The sequence below is a fragment of the Coenobita brevimanus genome, chromosome 79 (assembly GCF_032717465.1).
Source record: "Coenobita brevimanus isolate Jiangsu-jjx chromosome 79, ASM3271746v2, whole genome shotgun sequence".
In the NCBI taxonomy this organism is placed as follows: domain Eukaryota; kingdom Metazoa; phylum Arthropoda; class Malacostraca; order Decapoda; family Coenobitidae; genus Coenobita; species Coenobita brevimanus.
The window spans coordinates 5,631,205-5,650,223 of NC_137032.1; the positions used below are offsets into that span (position 1 = coordinate 5,631,205).

General features: G+C 40.1%; 1 protein-coding gene across 1 annotated transcript in view; it reads right to left on the reverse strand.

Annotated features, from left to right (window-relative positions):
- The window catches only part of LOC145408986 (cytochrome P450 2L1-like), a 155,170-nt gene that overhangs the window by 21,053 nt on the left and 115,098 nt on the right, over positions 1-19,019 (reverse strand). The window contains exons 9-12 of the mRNA XM_080279558.1: positions 18,652-18,832; positions 15,846-15,963; positions 10,565-10,709; positions 4,076-4,245 (exon numbers count right to left, since the gene is read on the reverse strand). Coding sequence (XP_080135684.1) covers positions 4,076-4,245; positions 10,565-10,709; positions 15,846-15,963; positions 18,652-18,832 — 614 coding nt within the window. The remainder of the gene's footprint in view (positions 1-4,075; positions 4,246-10,564; positions 10,710-15,845; positions 15,964-18,651; positions 18,833-19,019) is intronic.

The window sequence follows — 19,019 nt, forward strand, 5'->3', positions numbered from 1 at the left end:
TTTTCACTTCCATGCTCACTTCCCTGTTTCTTATCACTGTTTTCAAAGAACCAGCAACCTTTCTTCCCTGCTGTACCCTTTCAAGCACTTCACCCTCCAAACCTCCATCCTTACTCATCACACTACCCAAGTACTTAAACGTACTCATATTTTCCAATTCCTCACCATCCAACCTCGCTGTACATTCACTGACTTCACCTCTCTCAAAGACCATCACTTTACTCTTCCCTACATTCACCTTTAGATTCCGTTTCTTACACACTCTCCTAAACTCATCCACCCAAGCCTTGCAGCTCCCCTTCATCTTCACTCAACAACACAGTATCTGCAAACAACAGTACAGGGAGTTTCCAGACACAATCCTCTCTCACCAGGGCCACTCCAACATCCACTACCCTACCTTGTACCTCTTTTATTACCCCATCCATGTACAGATTGAACAACCATGGAGACATGACACATCCCTGTTTCAACCCAACTTTCGAAGAGAAAAATTCACTTAGTTCACCATCCACACGGACTGCAGCCTGCGCACCATCGTACATACTCTTCACAGCATTCAACAACTTCCCATCTACTTCATATATTCTTAACACTTTCCACAATCCTTGTCTATCCACCCTGTCATATGCTTTCTCCAAATCCATGAAAGCCGCATACAACTTCTTTCCCTTCTCTAGAAACTTTTCCACTAATGATCTAAGAATGAATATCTAATCTACACAACCTCTTCCCTTCCTAAAAACTCCCTGTTCTCCAACTAATTTTTCTGTTCTTTCTCTAACTCTGTCAATAAGTATCCTACCATACACTTTTCCTATTATACTAAGAAGACAAATGCCCCTATGATTACCACACACTTCTTTTTCCCCTCTTCCTTTGTACAAGGGAATAATTATACCTGACTTTCAATCCTCTGGGACTCTACCTTCCTCCCAGGCCAATCTGCACATCTTCCACATCCATTCTACTACTATCTCTCCCACATGCTTCAGCATTTCACCACACACTCCATCAATTCCTGGGGCTTTCCCCGATTTAACTTTCTTCATTGCTTCCACAACTTCTATCCTACTGATTTCTTCCTGTCTTCTCACCTCCCTCCTTCTCCCAGCCATTCCCCAGCCACTTATACTCGCATTACTTCCATCCTCTATGTTCAACAATTCCTTAAAGTGTTCTCTCCATCTGCTCACTTTTTCTCCCTTCTCCACTAGTAATCTACCATTTTTATCTTTCACTCCCCTGCTAACTTCACTTCCACCCTGTCTTACTCTCTTCACCTCTTTCAAGAAAATTTTCTTACAGTCCCTCCACTTTACACTCAAATTTCTTCCAAATTCCTCATCCACTCTCTTCTTACTCTCTCTTACTAATCTTTTCACCTCTCTCTTTCTTTCTTCATATAACTCTCTCTTCCGCCTCTCAACTTCTTCCACGCCCCAATTTCTCATCCATTCATTGTATGCTTTCTTCTTTTGTGCCACAGCCTGTTTCACCTCTTCAGTCCACCACGCTGTTCCTTGCACCCCCCTCCGTCTTCTCTTCCTTCCACACACCACATCACATGCTGCACATATTTCTTCTGTAAATATCCTACACACACCTTCCACGTCTCCCATCTGCTCCAATTCATATTTGCCCAATCGTTCCTCCACTTCTCTCTTATACTCTGCCTTTTTCTCATCCTCTTGTAACCTTTCCACTCTCCTTGCAACCACTCCTTCCTCTCGTCTTTCCATTCTTCTATTCCTCCATCTTACTTGAATTCTAATTCTGGCCACCACCAAGTACTGGTCAGAAAGTCCACTTCCCCAACCTCTATAAACTCTTGCATCCATTACACATCTTCGCATCCTTTCATCGACACACACATAATCAATCATTGCCTTCCTTTCATTCAGTTCACCACCCACCCTTCTCATCACTCGCCATGTATACCTGTGGATCATTTTATGCCTGAAGAGGGTATTGGCTAACACCAACCCCCTCCCACCACAAATGTCCACTAACGCACTCCCATTCTCATCTATCTCAGCAGGCACACCCCACTCACCAACTATTCCATCCACCTTCACATTCCCAACTTTACCATTCATATCACCGATCAAAAACACTCTCTCATTCCTTCCAAACTTTTCCATGCACACTTCTACATTTGTCCAGAACTCTTCTCTCACTCTTCTAGCACGATCTTGCGTTGGCGCATACACACACACAATCGCCCACATTTGTATTCCAACTTTCAACTTTACCCACACAATCCTTGACCCAACTGATCCATACTGTCTTATGCTCCTCTTCCATCTTTTACTCACAACTATACATGCTTCTTCCTTTGCCCTCTCATTCTCACCTTCTCCTGCACATATACCCCATCCATACTCCCATTCTCTCACACTTTCTCCTCTCCATTTTGTTTCAGTTATTCCACATACATCCACTTTCGCACCCTCAAGCACATGGACAATCTCTCTCTTTCACCTCATCATTCGCTCCCCTTACATTCCACGTTCCGATAACCATGTCCTTTGTCCGGTCCTTGGTCGTCATCGTTTGGTCAGTCCTTGTCCGAGGCTTATTGTTTGTTTTTTTAGTTAGTTGTTTTCCGGGGAGGGGCACTAACCCTCCGCCAACCCTTTTAGTCGCCTTTTACGACAAGCTGGGATACTGGGGGAGTATTCTTGAAAACCCCCCTATATATATATATATATATATATATATATATATATATATATATATATATATATATATATATATATATATATATATAAAACCTGAAAAAGGATAAGGAATCAGGAAATATCCCAAGCGATTTATCTTTATTCATATCTAAGGAGAACAACGTGAATGAATGACATTGTTGTTGTTGTTGTTGTTGATCAGCCCTAGCCTTCTGTCTGAGCAGAACCTTCAACTCCAGGTATGCAACCGACCCTGCAGGGCCGTCCCATGCAGAGTTCCCTTGCGAGTGACAGCACCTCACCACAGGGAGGTGAGGAGTAAAGTGTAGATGTTGCCTGGATGGACTCTGCATGTGCATCTCTTCTTCCAGTTAACACTTTCCTGGGCAAGACTTGGGTAATTTTTCTACCCTGTTCCAGGGCTGGGGCTGAATTTCCAATGAAATGAAGATTTGTTGCCTGTCTTCACCAAACTGTTGTGTCATGTATTTGAGCCGTGAAAAGCTCTCCAATAAATGATGTACCGATGCGTCATCGGCCCAGAATGCCAACAAATAACGCGTAGGCGGATCATCGGCCCAGAATAGTGCTAACACGGGCATCACAGCAGGCTTCACTTCACCCATAATTGGTTGGTGTATGTTTATCACCCAATGTTGTAAATTGTTTCTTGGGTTACAAGGAACCTTAAGGTTTGTCAGTCAGTGCAGAACCTCTTGAATAAAGAAAAAGCCATAAACAGAAAACAGAAAGTACAGTTAGAAATAGGAAGAAAGGAGGGTAGACAGAGAATGAAAGAGAGGAAGATGTAGGCAGCATTATGTGAAGTGAGTGGATGATTCTCGTCATCACAGAGTAAAACAGTTTTGTATCGAAAGAGGAGCGCTGGCAAGTTCATTACGAAACTTACCAAGGAACTGGCCATATATCAGTGTGATTATGTTATGAACAATTTTTACTCTTGCTGCATTAACATAAATTCTCAATATATATATATATATATATATATATATATATATATATATATATATATATATATATATATATATATATATATATATACTGAGGTTGCTGAAGTGATATTTTTATCACGGAGTTCATTACTGTCCAAGTAATGGAGAAGCAAGGGAGTCACAGTATTTTTTCTTGGTACAGTATACTGGTGAGGAAATGTTGCAACGATACAATATGTGACGTAGAAAGGGCTAGTCACTGGCTTTCTTGCTTGCAGTATAATTATGTGAGTGTGCATCACTTGTTAAACAAGGGAAGAAGAATAGAGTAATAATGTGCCTTCTCTCCTGGTGTACTGATAAGTATATTTCAACAGTACTGTAAGCTAAAAACAAATGACGACATGCTCAATGGCCTTCACTACGCTATTTCCTAACTGTGATGAGTATGTCCTGGTCCTTTGAGAACTGGCTGAAGGGTATTGGTCCTGGTGCAATGTCTATGGTCTTGCCTGGGGGTGCACTAAAGGTGAAGTTCTGGAGCAGGGCCGCAGAGAAGATGAAGATCTCCATGCGAGCCAGTGACTCACCCAGGCACTGTCGCTTACCTGGGGGAAGGCAGTTAGGTAATGGTAAATAAGTTTCAAAAAATGAATGACAGAAAACGAAAGACTAAGTGAAAGTTTGAAAGTTTATTTCTTCCGTTCATAACGAATCATTGGCCTGAAGGCTGCAAAAAAGCTGACATTTTTATAAAAAACTGAACAAAAGAGAGACGAAATTATTTCGAAATGCTTGGACAAAATGTGTGTAGATGACTGGAGGGTAACTTCTGAAGCAGAAAATTAAAGAGAAACGGGTTACTGTGTGTTAGTGGATGAATGCTATATTACCTACGTAATGGGATGGGGATATAAACAGATAATTCAGAAGGACAGTGTCCACTGAAACACTAATAGGAGAGAGTGAGAGATGTAACACTGCATAGAAGAGATAGAAGTTGAAGAGTCAGTAAAAGGAAGGAAGATGAAAAGAAATTGCCTCCTACCTGTTCGAAGAAACCAACCTACCCTCTTACTATATAGCCCACACAACAATGTACCCACTTAACTATCCATCTACTCCCTCGTCAGTCAGGTCACATGCTTACTCAGTTACTCACCTAACTACTCACTATTTCTGCCCATCCACCGACCAACCCATCTACTCACTCGCCAGTCTTGTCACATTGTAACTCACATGCCTACTCCTTACTTACCTAGTTACCGACTTAATCTGCTCACCCATCTACCTTCCCACTACTCATTCACCTACAGTAGGCTCTTGCGAATAACATGTAATAGATTTCTAAAAGAGCAACCCCGTTATCTCCCTGCAAGACCCTCAAGAAGACAAGAGATAACTAAAGGAAAAATATATATATTTACTTTATACCATCAGTTACAGAGAAGAAAGGGGTTGGGAGGATGAAAAGCAACATAGAGGAATGGCACACAAACATGCTCAATGACCATAATAACATAAATGACAGTTCTCTGCTGCTCGAGTAGCTTGGCGCCATGGCACTCCTCGCTGCTACTCGGTGTTACCGGCTTTTCATTATTCACTGTTTTCTTAATGACGTATATATCATATATATTTTTCATTTACATCTGGAGGCTCTAGAGGGCTACAGCAGGCTAGACTATTTCAAGGCCCAGAGGTTCACATGGGAGAGACCAAGGCCCACTGTACGATAACTGCATGGCTGGAGTGATGGTGATGTTGCCAGCCTGGGTAATATAATGCTATGTACTGTAAAGATTATCAATCAATAATTCACTCACTGAGCAACTATGTGAAAATAGATGTTTGTAAGACTGGCACCTATGAGGGTTCTGGAAAAGTGCTGTTCTTAGGAAAACCATTGAACTGACATTGGAATGCACACAAAATGGGTTACCTGATTTTGTTACCCAAGGCTCTGGATTTTCTTCATTTTTATAACCCCTCCTAGGCCCCCCCCCCTTTGTTTTTCGAAGTGAAGTGACGTGACTCACTTTTAAAAAATCAATGTAAAAAAAATTAAGCAATATAGCATTTACCTACACAGGCATTTCATAGTGAATTCGTCTCTTGGTGAGTTCGACCCTTTGTTTCGGAAAGTTTGGCTCATCTCATTGATATGGGTATGCAGCTAAACCCGACGTATCTTTAAAATAAACTCATTATACTGAAAATGTAAGCAGGTGTAAGGTCGGCGTTTGAAGGCGTCAGTTCTTTTTCTCTAAGTCAAACATTCATTAATCCTTAAAATTTGCAGCAGCAAACCTACATAAATATTATTGAATATGGCAAATATTTACATAAGTATAGTTATAAGAAGAAATATTTATAATCGGACGAGTTAATTCGACCTAGAGCATCGGGCGCAGAATTCAATGATCAACTCTCTCCCAGGGACGAAATCACCGAAATCAGAGCAGTACGTGAGGTGCCTGGTATGAAGATTTTTATTGTGAGACTGGCACGTAAGAGATGATGTTTACTCTCAGCCCATTAGTGCACGGGCGCTTTCCTTGATGTCAACGTTATTCGAGTGTTACCTAACATTATTTATGAATCTAGAGACACACTGTAAGTTGTTATTTAAAGCAACGGTATTAATGGAGTAGTTAATCATGAGAACCTTCAGTACTTACTCACTCATCTACTGTACCCATCATCCTAGTCATCCACGTACCTACCTGTCCACCCACGCACCCACCTACCTACCCACCAGCCAATCATTTACATAATTCTCTCGCTTGCCTACCTATCCACCCACCCACCTACACACTTGTTAACCCACTTCTGGACCAAATAATGAAGGTAATGGAAGGAGTCTTAGAAGGCATGATTATGGAAGGTGCCACTATTGATGAGATGCAGTTTGGGTTTGTCAGGAAAATGGACCACTGACGCCATATTCACTGTCCGGCAACTTCAGGAAAAATATATAGGATTTGGAGAAAGCCTTTGACAGAGTCCCTAGGGAAGTGGTGAAGCGGGCAATGAGAGAGCATGAGATCGAGGAGTAGCTGGTTAGAGTGGTTATGGCTATGCATGTGGGTGTTTGCAGCCAGGTGAGAGTGAATGGAGATTTGAGTGATGAGGTTTCCGTGAATGTTGGCATGCAATAGGGAGTCAGTCTTGAGGGCCTTATTGTTTGTCATGGTGCTTGAAGATTTCTCACGTGACTGCAGAGATGAACTCTCCTGAGAGATGTTGTATGCTGATGACTTGGCATTGAATACAGATAATGAAAGGGAGGCGAAAGGAAGATTTTGGGAAATGGAGAGACATAATGGAGCACAAACGTTTGAAAGAAAATGCGAATAAGACAAAAGCCATGATATCTAGGGCTGATGGTGGTACTTTTAAAGCCAAGGGAGTTTGGCCATATGCAATTTGCCACAAGGGTGTGGGATGTAGCTCCATCTTGTGCAGTTTTTGTGATATGTGGGTGCATAACAGATGTAGTGATATTAATGATAGAAAGGGAGATAATGCTGATATCTTTTTTGTGTGTTGTGTGTCAGGAAGGGCGTGTAGAGACTGTCAGGTTTGAAAGGACTAATCTTACTGATGAGTCTTTTGAACGTGTGGAGGAGTTTTGTTATTTGGAGGATATGTTATGTGCTTGAGGTGCTGCCAGGGTAAGGAGTGGTTGGACGAAGTTCAGGGAGCTGTTGCCTCCCTTAATATTGACAGGTCTCTCCCTCCGTGATGAGGGATCTTTGCATGCAGCATGTGTCAGGAGTGTAATGCTGCATGGTAGTTAAACCTGAGCAATGAAGGAAGAGGATATTCTTAGGCTCAAACATAGAGAAATGACAATGATTAGATGGATGTGTAGTGCGCCCTTGAACGTGAGGTCTGTGGGGTAGGGGGCTAGAATTACGATTGAAGAGTTGAGAGGAAGGAGGTAACTGGAGTGTATTGGTGTCATGATAGGGAGGGTTAGTCTGTGATGGTCTAGGCATATTGAGAGGACGAACGATGACAGTTGGATGCTGGAGATGAGAAGTGTGAAGGTCAGGAGTTGAGTTGCGAGAGGCACTGAATAAGACGTGGGACAAGGTCATAAAGTGTAACCTCTGGGATAAGGGATTGAATAAGGAGGTTACCAGAGATGGAGCAGCGTGGAGATCCGCCATTAGGTGATCAAGGCCTACGCAAGCATGATGGAGCCTTTATGAAAGATATGATAGGATTCTACTCGTATATACCTGCCCAACTACATAATCATTCGGCCTCCTGCTTATCCACCCACCTACCTTGTTAGTTAGTTCATTGACCAGTAATTTACATGTGTTCACAGTACACTCTTACACGACTGATCTAGCGGTAAAGTATTTATTTCCTTATGACCAGCCATATAACAAAATAATTTACCAGTAAACTAATTTGTGCTAAGCACAGCATAGTATCCTTCCAAAATACAAATAATGTTATAGCATAAAGTTATATGATTGGTTCAATATTTGCGAAGAGTCTTGTTTATACAGTTTAAGAACTTCATTTACAAATTAACATAGCCGTGTGGTCCCCATCACCACGTAAGCTGCTTAAGCTATTTACATGAAGCTGCATAAACCTATCACGCAGACCTGCGGGCAGCGCACATTCCAGCAGCACGTGACGCTCTGTCTGTATATGACCACTGTTCCAATGACACAGTCGCTGCTCTCGTGGCGGGCGTTTATATCTGCCGGTTTCAGTATTTAGGTCATGAGACATGAAACGTATCGTTGTGAACGCTTGTCGTGCGTAATCTGAAATGTACATACTGTCGGAATGAACCTCATGCACAAACAGTCCATGATTTAATTCTGATTTATATGTGGTATACTTTGTTGCAGCAATTGGCTTGTTTCTCGTTAACCCAGTAATACTTGCCATTGTGTTAATGTTAGTAACAACCTGCAATACTTTGCATGCAAATCTATAGACTGGTGTGTTTGCTTCTTTTTACAGATTGCACATATTGTAAATAATATGAAATCGTACTTTATTATTAGGCACCTGAAGTTTATACTCCAAGAAACGTTTTCTTTTTCTGGTTATTATAAATTGTACCGGAGGTATTCCTGATTCAAAACACAGGTACTACTAGTATTGTTTCTCACTACAAGTGGGGATTTTACTAATTTATTATATTGTCTTGTTATAGACGTATAATTATTTGTTAACCAGGTCTCAGTACAGTATAGCGGGGCTGATGTTATACCTGCACCAAATACTTTTCTCTTATAAGAGTATGGCATATTTGTATTAGCAGAAGAAAACACGGCATATTTATTCGTTACAGTTTCCCCCAATGCTTCATGCAGCCTTATCATATCATTCATTTCCCCTGTATCGGTAAATAAAGCACCCAAATACAAATATCTTTGACAATAACATATTTCGTTTCTTCGAATTGTCAACATAGTTTTGTCATTCTTGTTGTGATTTATGAAAAAAAAAAAAAAACGTTTTTCTTTTCATCTAGTTTCATTCCATACTCATTATAATAACTCGGCATCACATTTAAATTTTTCATTCACATCTCTCGTGATGTAGCAAATAATGACAGTATCGTTCACTAGTAGGAGCACATGCATAGCACCTAGAAAACCACTTGATGTAAATGTTTGTTTCAGTATTTGAACCATTTTGTCTATGTATATAACGAAAAACATACAATTAGAGGGCGCACCTTCTCTGACACCGACTGTTGCCTCTACCGTTGCAGCTTTAGTTATATTTTAGTACAAGTACGTATTTTTGATTGCTGTTAACATATCTTTACCGCATCCTAATGACTTTAAACGCTCTAATAATTTATGTCCAGGAATCCGATCACAGGCTTTGCTATAGTCAATAAATACAGCATACAATTTTGATATATAACTGGCATAATCACAAAACGTGTCATTATCTTTTCTAGGCATCCTCTTTTCTTTGTAGCCCCAGCCTGACATTTGTCAATGTTGTTCTAAAAGTTCTTTCTTTTCCATACAGCATCGAGGGATTCTAAAAATATCTCCTGCTGGTGAATTATTTTGTTTGCATCATCACGCTTTGCTGCCAGTTGCTTTACCTCTTGCCTCACTTGCTTCCCTTGTGCCATTTCTTCTTTAACGCTTTTTAGTTGACTAACACTGAATTTGTGGGTTGTATGCAGCTATCAAAGCATTTAGGGTACACTTCAGCTGTACTACTCTCACCATGTTTATTAACCGACAAACCCCCTCACTGTTTCAGCGTACTCGTTTTCTGCCATTGATTTAAATGAATGCATCAACAAAGTTTTAGTCTCGCTTCACATATCTTGTTTTCTCCATACGAGCATTCCCATCGGCTTGGTCGTTACCATGGCAGCAGCGTTCACCACTACGCACGGGTTATTTCTGACTCCAGTAAGCTGCGTCAAGGGCCACCTCTTAATAAAATATTTTTCACTTGTTTCTAACGTCAATTGCTTATCAGTGGTTTCTCTGTACCATGCTATTGTTGGTAAGAGATTGGTTTAACCACTGGTTGTTTTGACACAGGTGGTTCACTTAAAAGCTGACAACCAGGGTGACGTGTTGTGGTTGTAGTCACTAGCACTCTCTACCTACGCACGTACTCACCCACTTTTATACCCGCCCACCACCCACTCACCTGCATATTCACTTTTCCACCTATCTATCCATCCATCTACTCACCCACTTAGAAACCCACTATGTTCCCACCCACCCACAGAACCATTTACCCTCCCATCCACCCACACACCCACCTATCTACCTACTCACTCTCTTCCGCACTTTGCTCAATTGCTAACCCATCTACGTCCCTACCCGTCTACCTACCCAACGACTTACCTAACTACTCAAACACCACTCATATGTCCACCCAACTACTTATCTGCTGACTCACCAATGCCAAAGGGTACAAATCCTTCCTTATGTGAGATGAACTTTCCATTCTTGTCCAGGAATCTTTCTGGCAGGAACTCATGTGGCTCCGGCCAGTACTGGGAGTCCTCGTGTACCAGTACCGAGCACCCTAATACTACTGTCCCCTGTGAGAGAGAGTGAGACATGGTGAAAGTGATAAGCGTGTGAGTGTAAGCTAATGTTAATTTAAGTAACAGTGAGTGAATTTGACTGAGAGTAAGCATGAGAATGAGTAGGAGTCACTGAATGTATATAAAAGTTAGTGTGAGAGTGTGAGATACAAGAGGGAGGGCGAGATAGAAAGGTAATCAGAACCCCACATGGACTGTAAAATACAAGACATGAAAATAATACAAGTGAAAAGATTCAGATGCAACGTTCAAGAAAAAAATAAAATAAAATAAAGCATAATTCCATTCCAATTCTGTATCTTTATTAATCCATTTTAAGCCCACTGTAGAACAAGACCATATCATCGGAGAGAGAGAGAGAGAGAGAGAGAGATAGGGAGGGAGAGAGTTATAATTCAGAATTAACCCCTCCTCATGCTGGCGACGTACGAATGGTTTGCGGGTGTTTAAAGGAAGAGTTGTGCCTGCGAAAGTGTGTTACACTGGCTTTATAAAGCCAGTGTAACACACTTTCAGGTCATATGTCATAAAAGATGGCAAGGTGGCAACATACGCAAAAACACCCATTTTAAATGTTAGTACCGACACCCATTTTAACCCGAGACGTCCCATCGACGTATGGGTACGTTGCAGCATTTTGCATTTGCCAGTCCCGTCGACGTACTGGTACGTCGTGCAATTGCAAGGTCCCTAATTTGCACAAGTTTCAATTTTCGTGCGTGATTTTTCATACGTATACATGGGACACCTTCCTCTATTCCTCTACAAGATGCCAAGCAGGGACAATGCCTTACACCGCATAACCTCCCCCCACCCCACTGTCTTGGCAATTCACCTGTTACTAGTGACCTGGCCAATAAAGACATTCAGGGGAAGAATGATTCCCCCAATCGATGACAATGTGGAGGCCAAAGTTTACATAGCATTAGAGGAAGAAACAGTCAGAAATGATGATCAGGTAATGTGGCAAAAGAAGGTCAGGAATGGTGATGAGTTAGTGAGTGAAACAATGCTTATAATGCCTATATTACTGTTTGAAAACCAATATACTCTCATACTACATATAAAATCGTACCATATAAATAACGTACCAAATAAATAAATAAATACCGTATATGAGTGGTGTGGAATAGTTATCCTCCCATAGAACTCGTCTTCTTTGCAGCCAGCCTGATAGAAAACCCTGTACCTGTATCGAGTATTTTAAACCTCAGGTGAGCGATTTCTCTATGAATTTTCGATGTTTCTCACCAAAAGCGGAGGTTTTAGCCAAAAAAAAAAAAATTCCAAAAATGCTTGGGACTGGGGGGTGTCGGAGGCGCGAAAGTGCTCGGGACGTGATGAGTTAAATGTTAGTACCATTGTTCTAGCGGACCCTAGACTCGGGACACACTTATTATGAGATGAATGTGTTGCCACCAAACCAGTAAAACACAAAAAACAGCACTAGAAGCACTCAGAGAGAGCAACACACTTGATCATTAACTGGTTTATGGGTTCAATATCTGACCCTTGTTGTGACCTAAACCTTTGCAGATTAATGCCCAGCTCGATTTACTTCATTTTTGCCTAACCCTGAACCCTTCCACGAACACTGATTCAAATATGATCAAAGCTGTTTGAATTGGCTTTGTACAGTTACTATTTATGATCTTTCATCGTAACCTTGACATTTCACTGATTCCTCTAAAATCGAATCTCTGTACCCTTGTTTTAACCTGAATCCTTCCACAAAGTTTAGTCTTCATCGGATAAAAACTGTTTGAGATGTCCTTGGCATGTGATCTTGACCTCTGACTTTTTGTTCTAAAAAAAAAGGTTCTCTTGTGTGATCAACTCATCCACCACCCTCAGCTCATTCACTTACTTTGATCAAAACATCAAAACTGTTTTAGTTATTTTGGTCACACAGACACATGGGTCGAAGTTTGATTGTACAGTGTGACCTTGACCTTTGATTGATTTTTATCAAAATTGAGTTGCTTCGAGTTTGCTTGATCTTTAATGCTTCAACCAAGTTTGGTTCAAATCAGATCAAAATATTTTAGGTTGACCTTGCCCTGTGACCTTAGCCTTTGACCTTTCCCTGTTACCTTGACTTTCGATTGATTATCCTCAGAATGGAATCCTTATATATTTTATTACTTATCTTCATCCTTCCTAAAATGCTTGGTCTAAAACAAATAAAAATTTGCCTAAGTGGACCTTGCCATGTGACGTTGACATCTGACCTTTTACTCTAAAAAACAAATGGATTATTCCTTGGGTTAGCTTCAACCCGTCAACCAAGTTTGGTTTAAATAAGATAAAAACTGAGCAGTAAGAGGACAACGACTGTACAGTAGATACGAGCAGTATTTTTATTTCAGACGTTTCGACATTTAAAATGTCACCATCAGTGATCTAAATGGAATTAGGTAAAAATAAAATCGTAAGTTGTCTAAAGTTTCTTGTTCCAATTTTGAGTGTTTTAACCGTTATTGAGTTTACAGTAAAGAATTCATTATAAGTTTGCAGATTCCTTGTATTAAGTTCATATACCTGATAATTTTTTGAGCAGCTTTGATGTCACATCCTTATTTATAAATATTTCCACTGATGAAACTGTAGACATAATTTTATGACTGCTGTGTAAAGACACTGTCATTTTTGAAGGATGGTCTGATCATATTTGACAACAAACTCTATAAACATATTAATGGTGTTGCTATCGGATCACCCATTGGACCAACTTTTATGCCAATATCTTATTTATGTTCTTATAGTAATTATGACTAAGAGATTGTCCAAGTAATATTAAACCACGGATGTATCGAAGGTGTGTCGATGATGCATTTGTGGTGTTTAGAGATAAAAGCCATGTTTATGATTTGTTGCACTATAGTAACACCCGTCACAGTAATATACAGTTCAAGATTAAAACACAGTCCAACCGTTGTCTCTCGTTTTTAGATATCATGATTAGGAAAGACAATAGTAAATTCTAGTACTGTCATACTGAGTGTTCCGCAGGCCTACTTTCTCAGGTTTGGGAACCCATTTTTTTTCAATGATTGCTGTAAAATATTACAAAATTAAAGAAGTTCAGACCTCGTTACAAAGGGCTTTTTTCCTGTAACCTACATAATTCTGTGTTCCATGATCAGATTCTCTTTCTAAGATAATATATTGTAAATATGGCTGTAATAAAGGGCTGTCCTTCAGTCTTGTGAGAAATTCTCTAAACCACCATTACATGACAAAACATCCAATAGCCACTGCTAAAAATGGAGGCACTTTACCTTAGTTTACTCTGCTTGAATGCTATTTCTGTTCGGATGAAAGACTGTACCTTGCTAAATTTTTTCTTCAAACTGACTTAAAGATTTTATTAATTCATTTAAAACTGGCTCTTTCTTTCACTTTAAGGACCCAGTTTCGACCGACCTACGAACGTCTGTGGTCTGTTTCATTTGCCCAAGTTGCAAGGCCAGATATAATGATAACCTGTGCATTCAGTCAGGACAGACGAGCGCATGTCTCAGTTGAGCAGAAAAGGTCTAAGACCAGTGGCGTCACCAAGGGGGGCTAGGGGACTTTGCCCCCCGAATGAAGGTCTCAGCCCCCAAAATCACTGCCCATCCCCCAAAAAAAGAACATAAACAAGTAAATCAGTAAATATACATCCTTATCAGGTTTTTGAATAGTTTGGTGACGTAACTGACGTTCTGGGGGTGATTAATTGCACATATTTTATATATACTGTGGTTTGCTTCATAAACATGATAGGCACTATGCCAAAACCCTATATGCCATTCATTAAGATTTTTGTTTGATATTTTTGTGAGTTTTGATATTTACCGATGATTTCACGTCAAACATTCATGGATAAAGATACCAAACGTGTCATACTTACAAACACCCTGATTTTCAAGTACATAGGTGGGCAAAGATGACCTACAAAAAGGCAAAAGATGTTGGTCTCTTATTTAACAAGAGGCATGATGACTGATGGAGTGACATGCTATGTAGTTCACTGATCCCATGTACTTTTTTCTGTTTTCTGTTTGATGGGAGAAATACCTTGAACTCATCGGCTGTAATTTTAATAATTACCTTTTATTTGTATCAGAGTATCACACGAAGGATCTTAGTTTTTATAGAATACATGAATTCTTATTGTATGAAATAGTTTCTGTAGAACAAATGAATTCTTGTTGTATGAATTTGTTTTTGTATAAATGAATTTCTGTTGTATGAACTGCTTTGTTGGTCTATCAGTAGATTATATCCCATTAATCACTCAGGGTTCCAGTTCCTCCCAAAATTTGACATCTGGTGACGTCACTGTCGAAGACCCAGTTCGCCTTCTTACTTACTCGTAGCAGTAAAGGATTATTGTGTATCTTGTGATATTATACTTGTGAAAGAGTAGTTTAAGGTATTACCTTGTACATCATAACTAAAAATTACTTGAAATATCATTGTATATTTACCCAACAACCCATCTATAAATCACATTAAATCTACAGTACCACTTTATATAAAACTGTTGACCCCAAACCCCGTCTCTAAATCACACTACGTCTGCAATACCACTTTACAGCTGTAACACTAGAACAGTCACCTAATATGGTTGTAAACCGAGTCAAATTTGTCAGACGTTTATTACGAAATATGATTTAGTGTTAATATTGCTGTTTTACCTGCTTCCTAAGATCGCTGATGCTCACATTTTCAGTGTTGAATAGTCTGAAATAACGAAGCTGTTTGCATCTACGTTCGTTGTATTCTTACTGCTCAAGTTGAAGTTCCCTACGAACACCGATTACTTGAGATCAAAACTAAACAATTTAAAACGCACATACACACAACGAGTAAAAGACAATACCCTCTTTCGCTCCACGAGGGCTGGTAAAGAAACTCGAAAAATATTCCCTACAGTCACTGGAGGTAACTTTTTTTTTTTTTTTCCTGCTACCAGACAGTTTTATTCATGAGACTATTCGAGCTACAGGGGTTAGATAATTGTTACCTTCATGAACCATCTCACCACCAGGATGCTCCTTTAAGGTGAATAAAATCGTCGTGTACCTGCAGGACCAAATATCACGTCCTAAGGATGAAGAAGTTAGAAACCCGCCACTGTACCTTAGGCAGGAAGTAGCCGCCAATTTGGGTGTCTTGGTTAGTGGCGTGACCCACGGCAAATGGGATGAGCGAGGATTTACGAAGGATCTCGTGAAGGGTGGCTTCTAGGTACGGTAGTCTGTGGTAATGTAACACAATATAAACATTAATAATAATAATAATAATAATAATAATAATAATAATAATGCAAAGAATGTGAGTTATACATTGCCAAGATTTGGTGTGTGGTTTTTAGATAGGGTAACATTGGGAAGGGAGCACAAGCATAATAAACATAATCATCGTAATAATTATTGTGATCATCCTAATTTTAATTTCCTCAAGCGGGATGGAGCGAGTGTCGCACTTCCAAGAACAAACTTACCGACCCTTCATCAGTAACACTGTTGGCTTGACCACATTGAACGTTCAAAACAAATGCTCAGTATTATATTACTTGCTGGCAAGTTTTATGCTACTATACTCTTTTTACTTTAACTTGCCCTAGCATTTCGTTTCCTTGTAGCATATTTCATGTCGCTGAGTGGCAGAAAAAGACAAGACTGTGATCCTACATCTGTTGCATAGCACCTCTTCGTGTTAACAGCTTGTTACATCTCACCAATCAAGACGGAAGATAACATTTTAGGACAAGTTAGTGTTATGCACTCTACGTGATTTTTTAAGGAAAATATATGCTTAATATGTTAGTTAAGTACATAGCGCCAGAGCAATATTTTTAGGACTCTAACACCATTCGGTAGTTAAACAATCATTTACCCATGATATCAGTATAAAAATGACGTGGTAATTGGCCAGTAAACTACACATCACATGCACCACTGTTAGGGCATTACAACATTTCCTTCTCAACCACGACTGACATGATGCAGTTTAAAAAGAAAGTATCGGCCATCTTGGGTTCGATGGATGTGAAAATGGGTCCTGTAGACACAAAGGGAACCATTAAGCTAGTGGCTCGAAAATATACCACCCAGTATGTGAAGTTAGAATTTTGAGTCCTAATAAGTACCACAGTAAATATTTGAGCTCAGTCACAGTGTGGTATATATATATATATATATATATATATATATATATATATACTGCACGTCAGGTTGTCATTTAGTGGGTGACCAGTTCAACAGGGTATGTACGGAAGGGAGAAGCAGGTTTTTGAGAAGGGTCAGACCTCATAGAGAGGAAAGCTTTTATCAGTGGTAGGTAAGAAAAATTTTTGGAGAGAGAGAGAGAGAGAGAGAGAGAGAGAGAGAGAGAGAGAGAGAGAAACAGATTTTGACTAATTAAAATCTCGTACAGATGAAGAGCTACCTGCCATTACTTTCTCTGGTGATCACCACGAGCATTATTTATAAAAGAAGGTTTTACTGTACCCTGGCTGGATTTCAATATTACATGTTCCAACTTGCAGTTTGAATGTTGTACACGTTTCCACACCAGGTGTTTCGAAGTTATGCTTTACATTCTCTTATTTAAAAGCAAGTGTGTGTGTGTGTGTGTGTGTGTGTGTGTGTGTGTGTGTGTGTGTGTGTGTGTGTGTGTGTGTGTGTGTTGGGGGGGGATATAATTGTTCCATTTACCCATTGGTTGTTGCACATTATATAAATATATCTGTCATTCGTTAGTCAATTAACCCACACAGCATCACTAGAAGCACTTTACGGTAATATACTAAACCATTGTTATATGCGACCTTTCATGACGATCCATTGATATTAAGTCTACAGTAAATAACAGAACAAGTACATCTGTTGACTATGTGACCTGCATCACTCCATGAACCGTCAAAGGGAGAAGAAAACAATGTCGTGGTCAGCAAAGGAGTAAGTGAGATTGAAATTTCCACGAGCGGTGGGGCTGGGAAAATAAACCCTATGAAATGGGTGCTGTAGGAATAGCAGTATGTGGTATGACTGCGGTGAATGTTTATTTCAGAATGTTCTACAGGATTTAAAGTCCCAGGGGGATAAAGAAATTAGAGAGCCAAAGAAACGGGTAGGCTGAGGTGGATTTGTGTGAGGGATTTAGGAGAGATCATGAAAGTAAACCCTGCGAAAATGCTGTAGGATTGTGGAGTGTGGCTTACGGTAGCTTCTGAAGATGTAAGGATAACACTCAAAAAGCCAAGTGAATTTTGAATCTCATTGCACAATGCTGAAACCTCCCGCAGACGTGTACAGGATTACTGTACTGAGCACAAATGTAGGAAGATGAAGAGTCGTGCAGTCCCTCCTCAGAATGTGTGGGTAATATGTAATATGTAAAAAGGTATGAAGGAGTGGGGGTGATACTAAATATTTTGGAAGAGTGAATTTTGTTCCGCTACTTCGGAACCTCAGACGTGTACAGAAGAGATTACAGTGGTGATTTCTGTATGTTAGAAAATTATATTCAATGTGTCCAGTAGCCTACATAATTTTTTCTCTGGGCAAGGATATGACAGTCCGTCATCTGAGGCCCATCATTACTCTTAATGTACGCACCCCTCCTTCAAATATCATTTTTTGGACTCTATACTGTACTACCATTTATACCTAATATATGCAATGACTGGCTCATTCAGGACTAATTTAATGGAATTAACAGTTGTTTTTGTGAATTTCACTTGGTGATGTGGAAGATCAACAAAACTGTATTTAACGAAATTCAAAAGATCAGTTCTTTCCCTGCTCCAGACTGAAATCGAACTCGTGACCATTCATATATTAAACCACATTTCCAGCCACTCGGCCACCCCCTCCGGTAGCTTGAAAAGGCATGAATCTGGCTCAGCTCTTCTTCTGGGAACACAGACAGTGATTATTACTGTGGCTTGTGTAGGTGTGACGGTAGAGTTCCACGGGGCACCACTCGGTCAAGCTCTTCCTGCACCTTCTTCTGCACCTCAGGGTAAGCTGCCATGTAAGTGATGACCCAGCGCAGTGTGTTAGACGTCGTATCGAACCCAGCAGCAAACAGGTCGAATATCGTTCTCAGTAGGTCCTCATCTGGTGAGTAATATCATTATATAAATTTCGGTTATTGGTAATGGTACAGGTGTTATAACCATCATTATACCTTCAGTGTCAAACCTGTCATTTTGTCCAGTCTCTCTCTCTCTCTCTCATGCACTGAAGTTCAGGGTCCACTAGCTAAACAGATTAAGAATTCGCTGACTGACCGGCCACCGAGAGC